A 10,982-nucleotide genomic window follows, 5' to 3' on the forward strand; every position below is an offset into this window, starting at 1 on the left:
TCTTCTTCCTCGCTCGCTCTTCTTCCTCGCTCGCTCCTTTTCCTCGCTCACTCCTTTTCCTCCCTTGGTATCTCCCTTTCTCTCTTCCCCCCCCCCCACCACCACCACCGACCTCAATTCTCTGTCTGTCTCTCTCTGCAGTTTTGCAGCCTGCAGTTGAGGCCTTTTTCCTCGTCCACGCGACCGAGAGGGAAAGCAAGCCGCCAGTGCGAGACACGCGGGAAAGCCAGTTGGCCCACATCAAAGATGAGGCTCCGCCCCTCTCGCCCGCCCCAGTTACCCCGGCAACGCCTTCCTCTTTGGACCCATTCTTCTCCCGTGAACCCTCATCCATGCACATATCCTCCAACCTGCCTCCGGACACACAGAAGTTCCTGCGCTTTGCAGGTAAGTGAATGCACAGGGTTGTCGGTGCCTTTTCTAATGAGCTTCACTCTGTATCTAACCCCGTGTGTACCTGTGCTGGGAGTGTTTGATGGGGACAGTGTAGAGGGAGCTTTACTCTGTACCTAACCCCGTGCTGCCCCTGTCCTGGGAGTGTTTGATGGGGACAGTGTAGAGGGAACTTTACTCTCTATCTAACCCCGTGCTGTACCTGTCCTGGGAGTGTTTGATGGGGACAGTGTAGAGGGAGCTTTACTCTGTATCTAACCCCGTGCTGTACCTGTCCTGGGAGTGTTTGATGGGGACTGTGTAGAGGGAGCTTTACTCTGTATCTAACCCCTTGCTCTACCTGTCCTGGGAGTGTTTGATGGGGACAGTGTAGAGGAAGCTTTACTCTGTATCTAACCCCGTGCTGTACCTGTCCTGGGAGTGTTTGATGGGGACATTGTAGAGGGAGCTTTAATCTGTATCTAATCCCGTGCTGCACCTGTCCTGGGAGTGTTTGATGGGGACAGTGTAGAGGGAGCTTTACTCTGTATCTAACCCCGTGCTGTACCTGTCCTGGGAGTGTTTGATGGGAACAATGAGGGAGCTTTACTCTGTATCTAACCTCATGCTGGGAGTGTTTGCTGGGGACAGTATTGAGGGAGCTTTATCCTCACTCTACGCTGTGATGTTCCTTTGTAAGGGGTTAAAAAAAGTGTTCTTTGTTGCCTGTGATATCACAAGATGCATTCCCACTGCTTGTTCTCTCCACTATACACTGTATCAGTCTTAAAAGTGACCCGGGTCCAAATTCGGGTCCTGAATGATGGGTGCTTCGACAATCTGAGCTTCTAAGTTGTTCCCATTTTTCAGAAACCCATCGAACGGTGCTGAACCAGATTCTGCGTCAGTCCACCACGCACCTGGCAGACGGTCCCTTCGCGGTCCTCGTGGATTACATTCGGATCCTTGACTTTGATGTCAAACGCAAGTAGGTTCCCCCCCATGAAGGCACGGCCTCAGTCTCTTTGCTTTACAACAGATGCCAGAGTAAACTCAGAATTAAAAATAGACCGCAGAGGAATTTCTGATTGTCAACCTGGGTTTTGATTCTGTCGCCCTCTAAACATCGAACCCTTTGGACGAGGACTTTCTGTTTGTCTGTTCGGATCCCAGATGAGAACCCAATTATTTTCAATTTATAAAACGTGGGAGGAAGTATTACTGCACCCCAGGAGCAATGACCGATAGGTATCTTTTATGTTCAAACAAACTTTAATTTAAACACAGAATTAACTACATTAGCAACAAAGAAATAGTTTTACATTTTACAGTTACAAAAGTTCTTAACTCCCTCCCTGAACCTGCCACTGCATTCCAATTTAGCAAACCAATATATATTAAATGCCACTCGTGAATAAAGTTCACAACCAGTGTTTTATTTGCTTTTCTTTGTGCAAAGTCGTTGGAGAGAGAACCTTTCAGGAGCAAACTGAAACCCCTCTTTTCAGAGAAAGTTCTCGGTCCTGCTGGCTCTCCAGACAGATCTGGCTCCTCCTATTAACTGTATCACCTTTACCCAAAGCAGAAGGCATTCTTTTGTCTCTGACAAGATGTCCCTTGGCTTGTTTAGCCAGGACCAAACGCAGTACCCCATATAAATTATCTACACCCCAGGGGGTCTTGACATTTCACAGTAACTTCATTGCAGTATTAATGTAAGCCTATTTGTGACAACAAAGATTATTAAATGTAAACCATATTCCATTAGCAAGCGATCTGTAAACACGTAAATGGTTCTAGATCGATGAACAGAACACTTGCCCTGAAAGTCAATGATTTCCTCAGTTTTACATCATCTTAATCACACTCTCGCAGCCATACTGACTGTATGCATTGTACCGCAGGTTTTAGTACCATTACTGCAAAAAAGGACAATTTATTAACATCCAGCACATCATCTCCCCTACCACACCAAAGTTAGGCAGATGTGCACCTTTCCTGTTGACTGAGTGCTCAGAGACCCCGTTTCCTTGGTGCTCTGCAGTCCTTTGTTTTAATTCGGAATCAGTTCCCGGAATGTGAGTTACATTGATGTTTATTGCCCGCCTCTGTGTTATGTTTGAGACATACTTGCTGATCCGCCTGCCCTGCTTCCTTTGGCCAGGTACTTCCGTCAGGAGTTGGAGCGCTTGGACGAAGGAATCCGCAAGGAGGACTTGGCGGTGCACGTGCGGAGGGACCACGTCTTTGAGGACTCGTACCGGGAACTCCACAGGAAGTCCCCCGAGGAGATGAAGAACCGGCTGTAAGGGCACAACCTCTTGAGCTCCCAGTTTTTTTAAACCTCGATCCTTGCAGAGCTGGAGAGCGTCAGATAGATCAGGGGTTTGGTGGGTCTTTGACGGCTGGGGCCACACATGTTTAGCGGAATAGCTGTTGACTTTTGTTAGTTAGGGGACCCCACCCTCGGGAGGAGATGCACTCTTTACAAGTGAATTTGAATGGGAGATGGTGTGGAAACAAATGTGTCCATTTACCCGGTAGGGGAGGTGGCTGGGCCCACCAACTATCCCGAGTCAGATAAAGCGACATTAGAATGCATTTTTCACACAACATTCGTCTGTCTCAGTGGCTCTCACTCTCTGCCCCCCCTCGCTCTCTGCCCCCCCTCGCTCTCTGCCCCCCCTCGCTCTCTGCCCCCCCTCGCTCTCTGCCCCCCCTCGCTCTCTGCCCCCCCTCGCTCTCTGCCCCCCCTCGCTCTCTGCCCCCCCTCGCTCTCTGCCCCCCCTCGCTCTCTGCCCCCCCTCGCTCTCTGCCCCCCCTCGCTCTCTGCCCCCCCTCGCTCTCTGCCCCCCCTCGCTCTCTGCCCCCCCTCGCTCTCTGCCCCCCCTCGCTCTCTGCCCCCCCTCGCTCTCTGCCCCCCCTCGCTCTCTGCCCCCCCTCGCTCTCTGCCCCCCTCGCTCTCTGCCCCCCCTCGCTCTCTGCCCCCCCTCGCTCTCTGCCCCCCCTCGCTCTCTGCCCCCCCTCGCTCTCTGCCCCCCCTCGCTCTCTGCCCCCCCTCGCTCTCTGCCCCCCCTCGCTCTCTGCCCCCCCTCGCTCTCTGCCCCCCCTCGCTCTCTGCCCCCCCTCGCTCTCTGCCCCCCCTCGCTCTCTGCCCCCCCTCGCTCTCTGCCCCCCCTCGCTCTCTGCCCCCCCTCGCTCTCTGCCCCCCCTCGCTCTCTGCCCCCCCTCGCTCTCTGCCCCCCCTCGCTCTCTGCCCCCCCTCGCTCTCTGCCCCCCCTCGCTCTCTGCCCCCCCTCGCTCTCTGCCCCCCCTCGCTCTCTGCCCCCCCTCGCTCTCTGCCCCCCCTCGCTCTCTGCCCCCCCTCGCTCTCTGCCCCCCCTCGCTCTCTGCCCCCCCTCGCTCTCTGCGCCCCCTCGCTCTCTGCCCCCCTCGCTCTCTGCCCCCCTCGCTCTCTGCCCCCCTCGCTCTCTGCCCCCCTCGCTCTCTGCCCCCCCTCGCTCTCTGCCCCCCCTCGCTCTCTGCCCCCCCTCGCTCTCTGCCCCCCTCGCTCTCTGCCCCCCCTCGCTCTCTGCCCCCCCTCGCTCTCTGCCCCCCCTCGCTCTCTGCCCCCCCTCGCTCTCTGCCCCCCCTCGCTCTCTGCCCCCCCTCGCTCTCTGCCCCCCCTCGCTCTCTGCCCCCCCTCGCTCTCTGCCCCCCCTCGCTCTCTGCCCCCCCTCGCTCTCTGCCCCCCCTCGCTCTCTGCCCCCCCTCGCTCTCTGCCCCCCCTCGCTCTCTGCCCCCCCTCGCTCTCTGCCCCCCCTCGCTCTCTGCCCCCCCTCGCTCTCTGCCCCCCCTCGCTCTCTGCCCCCCCTCGCTCTCTGCCCCCCCTCGCTCTCTGCCCCCCCTCGCTCTCTGCCCCCCCTCGCTCTCTGCCCCCCCTCGCTCTCTGCCCCCCCTCGCTCTCTGCCCCCCCTCGCTCTCTGCCCCCCCTCGCTCTCTGCCCCCCCTCGCTCTCTGCCCCCCCTCGCTCTCTGCCCCCCCTCGCTCTCTGCCCCCCCTCGCTCTCTGCCCCCCCTCGCTCTCTGCCCCCCCTCGCTCTCTGCCCCCCTCGCTCTCTGCCCCCCCTCGCTCTCTGCCCCCCCTCGCTCTCTGCCCCCCCTCGCTCTCTGCCCCCCCTCGCTCTCTGCCCCCCCTCGCTCTCTGCCCCCCCTCGCTCTCTGCCCCCCCTCGCTCTCTGCCCCCCCCGCTCTCTGCCCCCCCTCGCTCTCTGCCCCCCCTCGCTCTCTGCCCCCCCTCGCTCTCTGCCCCCCCTCGCTCTCTGCCCCCCCTCGCTCTCTGCCCCCCCTCGCTCTCTGCCCCCCCCTCGCTCTCTGCCCCCCCCTCGCTCTCTGCCCCCCCCTCGCTCTCTGCCCCCCCCTCGCTCTCTGCCCCCCCCTCGCTCTCTGCCCCCCCTCGCTCTCTGCCCCCCCTCGCTCTCTGCCCCCCCTCGCTCTCTCTGACCCCCCTCGCCCTCTTTCTCTGTGTCTTTGTCTCGCCCCGCCCTCCCCCGCACCCCTCTCTCGGTCTCTCTCTCAGTCTGCACCCCCCCCCCCCCCCCCCCCCCCAAGCGCTCTCACTCTCGGCCTATTATGGTGGCACTGAGCAGCCTGTCTGCAGAGCAGATCCGATGCACTCTCGCCTCTTCTCCATGTGTAACGACGTCTGTCTTGCTTTCCAGGTACATTGTGTTCGAAGGGGAGGAGGGACAGGATGCTGGAGGCCTACTCCGCGAGTGGTACATGATTATCTCCAGGGAAATGTTCAACCCCATGTACGCGTTGTTCAGGACGTCGCCAGGCGACCGGGTCACGTATACCATCAACCCGTCGTCGCACTGTAACCCCAACCATCTCAGCTATTTCAAGTTTGTGGGCCGCATCGTGGCGAAGGCAGTGTACGATAATCGCTTGCTCGAGTGCTACTTCACCCGCTCCTTCTACAAACACATCCTCGGCAAATCAGTCAGGTTCGGCTGTTTCTCATTCACTTTCGGTTCCAGAGCCTCCTAGTCCGGGATGTCCCGAAGCACATGACCGTGAAGTAATTTCAAAGTTTTGTAGGGAAAGGCAACACCCAATTTGCGGTCAGCAAGCTCCCATAATCAGCAATGCGATCATGACCAACTCATCTGATTTAGTGATGTTAGTCGAGGATAAATATCAGCTCTAACCACCGAGTAAAGTCCTTTACGGAATGGGAGAGCAGGTGCGAGGGGCTGAGTGGCCAGCTCCTGCTCTGTGTTGCATGGTTCAGCAGAGAGGAGGGCAGCAGTGAGAGTCCGTGGTTTTTTACTCAGTAACAATAAACTCTTTCTTTTCACAGGTACACGGACATGGAAAGTGAAGATTATCATTTTTACCAAGGGCTGGTCTACCTGTTGGAAAATGACGTTTCTACCCTGGGTTACGAGCTCACCTTCAGTACAGAGGTATTCATATCCCACCCAGTCCAACCCCACTTACCCGCACTCTTTAATATCCCACCCAGTCCAACCCCATTACCCCTCGTTCCCCGCACCCTTTAATGTCCCACCCAGCCTAATCCCACTCTCCCCCTCTCCATGCACCCTTTAATATCCCACCCAGTCTATTCCCACTCACTCTCTGCATCCTTCAATATCCCACCCAGTCTAATCCCACTCACTCCCTGCATCCTTTAATATCCCACCCAGTCTATTTCCACTCCCCGCACCCTTTAATATCCCACCCAGTCTAATCCCACTCTCCTCCTCATTACGTGCACCCTTCAATATCCCTCCCAGTCTAATCCCACTCTCCCCCGCACCCTTTAATATCCCCCTCCCAGCCTAATCCCACTCTCCCCCTCACTCTACACGCCCTTTAATATCCCACCCAGTCTAATCCCATTCACTCCCCGCACCCTTTAATATCCCACCCAGTCTAATCCCACTTTCCACCGCACCCTTTAATATCCCCCTCCCAGCCTAATCCCACTCTCCCCCTCACTCTTCATGCCTTTTAATATCCCACCCAGTCTAATCCCACTCTCCCCCTCACTTCCCGCACCCTTTAATATCACCCAGTCTAATCCCACTCCCCCCTCACTCCCTGCACCCTTTAATATCCCACCCAGTCTATTCCCACTCTCCCCCTCACTCCCCGCACCCTTTAATATCCCACCCAGTCTAATCCCACTCTCCCCCACACCCTTTAATATCCCCCTCCCAGTCTAATCCCACTCTCCCCCTCACTCCCCACACCCTTTAGTATCCCTCCCAGCCTCATCCCACTCCCCCTTCACTCCACGAACCCTTTAATGTCCCACCCAGTCTAACCCCACTCTCCCCATCACTCCCTACACCCTTTAATATCCCACCCAGTCTAATCCCACTCTCCCCCTCACTCCCCACACTCTTTAATATCCCACCCAGTCTAATTCCACTCTCCCCTTCACTCCCCGCACCCTTTATTATCCCACCCAGTCTAATCCCACTCTCCCCTAACTCCCCGCACCCTTTAATATCCCACCCAGTCTAATCCCATTTCAGCCACCCCTGTTATTCTCCCTTCCTCAGTCGAGCTGTCCTCAATCAGGAAGTGAGAATCCCTGAAGGCCACTTTGGGAATTTTTGTTGCAGGTGCAAGAGTTTGGAGTGTGTGAGGTACGAGAGCTGAAAGCAAACGGAGCTCACATCGTCGTGACGGAAGAAAACAAGAAGGAATATGTCCACCTGGTGTGTCAAATGAAGATGACCGGTGAGTGGCGGAGAGGGTTAGTTCCTGTGGCTGACTGGCAATGGGGTTGGTAGGGATTGGGGCCGAGCGAGGATTGTTGATAATTACCGTGTGTTTGGGTCCTAGTCCAGGAGTGGTGGCGGGAAACCTTTTCTATGAAAGATATTGATCGATTTTCCTGTCTCTCGTGTCTTGGCGAAGGTGCAATCCGGAAACAGCTGGCTGCCTTCTTGGAAGGATTCTACGAGATTATTCCCAAACGGTTGATCTCGATCTTCACAGAGCAGGAGTTGGAGCTGCTCATTTCTGGCTTGCCCACCATTGACATCGACGACTTGAAAGCAAACACTGAATACCACAAGTACCAGGTTAACTCCATCCAGGTGGGACATTGAGGAGCCATCTTGGCCGTTCGGTGTTATCATGTGCATGTTTCAGACATTTGCTGCCCTCCCCTTTCAGACAAATATATCCGCAGAATTGTGAAATCGCCAAACTGTCCCAATTGCTTGTTTTTGTTCAAAGCTTCAGCCTGTTTGTGTCGATCGTTCCCTTTAATCCTCCGCCCTTGCTCAATGGAAACACCTCCGAATGCATTGTTTGTAAATTAGAGATCCTAGGATGAATGCGATGTCTATGGACAAGGTTCAGTAAAGGTGAACAGAAATGATACATCGGGACCACGAGGTTGTGGTCCTGTTCCAGCACCCAGAATTGCATCTTTTCCCCTCTGGAACCAATAAGGGAAAGCGGAATGAGGTTTTTGAGAGGGTTAATGATTGAAGTTGAAAGGGACACGGACTGAGGTTCATCACTGGCAAGGTGAAGAGGGAGATCAGGAGAGATACTTCACAAGCATTGTTTGATCAGGAAATGCTTCCTGATTTAAGCTCAGTTGGTTGGACAGCTGGTTCGTGATGCAGAGCTAGGCCAGCAGATGGGTTCAATTCTCGTTACTGGCTGAGATTATTTATGAAGGCTCGCCTTCTCAACCTTGCCCCTTGTCTGAGGTGTGGTGTTCCACAGGTTAAACCACCAGTCAGCTCTCCCCCTTCAAACCTGTGGTCACCTGGGAATATGGCGACTTTACTTACTTCACCACAAGAGGTTACTGAGTTAACCTCATTTTCTGCCGTAGAAATATTCGGTGACCCCGCCCTCCACGCTCTGAGGCGGAGAGTTCCAAAGTCAACCCGCTGAGAAAAAAAAAAATCTCCTCATCTCTGTCCTAAAAGGTCAACCCCTAATTTTAAAACAGTTTCCCCCCAGTTCTGGACTCACCCACGCGAGGAAACATCCTTTCTACATCCATCTTGTCAATACGGTTCAGGCCACCCGCCAGACTTCAGTCAGCTTACCCCTCCCTCTTCGAAACTCCAGTGCGAACAAGCCCAGCCTGTCGAATCTTTCCTCCTAACCTGCTCATTCCAGGTTCAATCTCGTCAACCTCTTCCGAACCCTTTGCTCATCAGATTTGTATGCATTTTGTCATTTGCTGTATGTATCAGACGATTATTAAAAGGTGCTGGGGGTGTGGGCGGGAATGTGACTGATACAGTTACACACTCGAGATTGGATCTCTGGGGCTCCTCTTGCTGTTCCACCATCCCAGCTGCTGCAACAGGAGATGTGTCCTCTGCATTGTCCCTCGGGGCAGGTGATGTCAACGGGAGCCGTTGCACCGGCGACTGGGGGGAGTCGCGGCAGAGGGAGGGGGATTGAAAAGTGGGCAATCCTATCGAATGCGTTTCCTGACTCTTGTGTTTCACCCACAGATCCAGTGGTTCTGGCGGGCGCTGCGCTCCTTCGATCAGGCTGACCGTGCCAAGTTCCTGCAGTTTGTAACCGGCACCTCCAAGGTCCCTCTTCAGGGCTTTGCGGCTCTGGAAGGAATGAACGGCATCCAGAAGTTCCAGATTCACCGGGACGATCGTTCGACCGACAGGCTGCCCTCAGCTCACACTTGGTGAGGATTCACTGGCTGAAGTGGGGGTGGGGCGTGCTTTCGCCATCGTCTTGTTGGTATCTGGGAATGCCATCTGTCAGTTGAGACTTCAAAACCCCGGGGAGGGGGGCGCATCAGTATCACACTCTGTAGGCATTTGCTCTGCATAAATTGGTGACCCACATCCCTTAATACCCGGAGTTAACAAAATCAATCGATCGCATTTTTTAAAACAAAGAATTGATGAGCATCAAGTGCCCTTGGTGGAATAGAGAGAGTTTCCAATGCGATTAATCTGATCCCTCACGACCATCACCCCCCCCACCCTCTCTCTCTCTCTCCCCCCTTTCGAAATGTTTGATTTCTTTATTTCCCCCACCATCTGAAAATTCTTTCCTTGACCCTCCTCAGCTTTAACCAACTGGACCTCCCAGCCTACGAGAGCTATGAGAAACTGCGCCACATGTTGCTGCTCGCCATACAGGAGTGTTCGGAAGGATTCGGCCTCGCCTGAAGCTGCACAAACCGAGGAAGGAAGGAACGAACGGATGATCGGGAAAGAAAATTGCGAAACGGATGGCAGCGCACAACAGGGGAGGATTTTTTTTTCTGTAAAAAGAACGAGACTGTAAAACGTGCATAACTTGGCTCTCCCCGGACTGACCTAGTCGACCTGCTTTAGACCGAAAACATGTTACGGAAAGGCATCGTCTGCGCTGAGGAGGTTCACGGAGTGAGAGCTTCGCACGGGGGAAAAATACTGACTTTGGAGAAAAAAAAAATGGTTTTCTTTCATTTTCCCCCCCCCCCTGTCCTTTGTCTCTCCCCATCCTCCTCCATCCCCCTGTTAGGTTGTATCATTGTGTGTGTGTGTGTGTGTGTGTGCGTGTGTATGTGCGCACACATATGTCAGCGCGCATGCACACTCTTGGATTGTCTTAACTTGCACATTGTAGGGGGAAATTAAACAGGATTTTTTTTTTTTTTAATTGAAAAAAAGACCGAATTCCAACACAGAAATGATTGGCTGCAGTGTTGCTCGCTCAGTAACGATACCACTTGTCTGGATGTGACTCCCCCCCCTCCCTAACCACACCCCCCCCCCACCCCCCCACTCCCTCCCCCACCACCCACTATTGCTGTCCGTCTCGTTTCTTTTTCTGTTTCAGAATCTCTGAATCTGTTGCAAATATCGAAGATGTAAATAAATATGACAAACGTTTCAATCCACAGACGGCCTCTTCACCCCCCCCCCCCCCCCCCCCCCCCCGCCACCCCACCCCCCCGGGTTCAGCAGCGGAACGATGAGAGACCTTCCGGCGAGAGGTCTAGGATTATATCTGAATCATGGCAAGGCCTCATCTAACCGGATCCCGATCCCCGCAACCCCTTTCCTTTTCCTAAACGGACGGCGGCACTCGCACACCGGGCGCGGAACAAATTGTGATGGGATGGCGGGGGGAGCGGTGTTGGATGGCGGCAGAGTGGGATGATGATGGGGGTGGGGGGGGGGGGGGGGGAGGGGAGAACAGAAAGGGGGTGGGAGGGGGAGGGAGGAAGCTTAAAGTTGTAAAATATGTGCAAAAAAAAAAGTCATTAGCCAAGTTCATGCTTTTTTTCATATTTATTCGTTTAGATTTTTTGGAAAATTCTGGAATAAATAAAAAGCTGGTTTGATTCACTTCAACATTTGAACTGTTTTGGAAAACAAAAAGAGAGTGGGGGGGGGGAAATAGAGAAACCTCCAATTCCGATCTCCCAATTTCCAATGCGACCTCTGTCCTTTTTTGCCTGTCTTGATAACTACGTGTGTGGGGGGGGGGGGGGGGGGGAGGGGGTTTCTGTTTTGCCCATTAGTGCTTTGAACAAAGGAGAAACCAATATACAAAGAAGATTCATTAAAGGTTTAGTTTGAAAAACGTTTTTAGTCTGTCGTTCTGTGCTGGAGG

General features: G+C 54.4%; 1 protein-coding gene across 9 annotated transcripts in view; it reads left to right on the top strand.

The window, feature by feature from the left end:
- The window catches only part of huwe1 (HECT, UBA and WWE domain containing E3 ubiquitin protein ligase 1), a 262,886-nt gene extending 252,166 nt beyond the window's left edge, over nucleotides 1-10,720 (top strand). For all 9 annotated transcript variants that reach the window (XM_072487894.1, XM_072487901.1, XM_072487897.1 and 6 more), the window contains 9 exons: nucleotides 142-387; nucleotides 1,243-1,360; nucleotides 2,537-2,677; nucleotides 5,072-5,359; nucleotides 5,716-5,821; nucleotides 6,992-7,109; nucleotides 7,290-7,471; nucleotides 8,864-9,054; nucleotides 9,445-10,720. In XM_072487894.1, coding sequence (XP_072343995.1) covers nucleotides 142-387; nucleotides 1,243-1,360; nucleotides 2,537-2,677; nucleotides 5,072-5,359; nucleotides 5,716-5,821; nucleotides 6,992-7,109; nucleotides 7,290-7,471; nucleotides 8,864-9,054; nucleotides 9,445-9,547 — 1,493 coding nt within the window. In that variant the 3' untranslated portion in view covers nucleotides 9,548-10,720. The remainder of the gene's footprint in view (nucleotides 1-141; nucleotides 388-1,242; nucleotides 1,361-2,536; nucleotides 2,678-5,071; nucleotides 5,360-5,715; nucleotides 5,822-6,991; nucleotides 7,110-7,289; nucleotides 7,472-8,863; nucleotides 9,055-9,444) is intronic.
- The last annotated feature ends 262 nt before the right edge of the window (nucleotides 10,721-10,982 follow it).

Source organism: Scyliorhinus torazame, chromosome 22, assembly GCF_047496885.1.
Source record: "Scyliorhinus torazame isolate Kashiwa2021f chromosome 22, sScyTor2.1, whole genome shotgun sequence".
Taxonomy (NCBI): domain Eukaryota; kingdom Metazoa; phylum Chordata; class Chondrichthyes; order Carcharhiniformes; family Scyliorhinidae; genus Scyliorhinus; species Scyliorhinus torazame.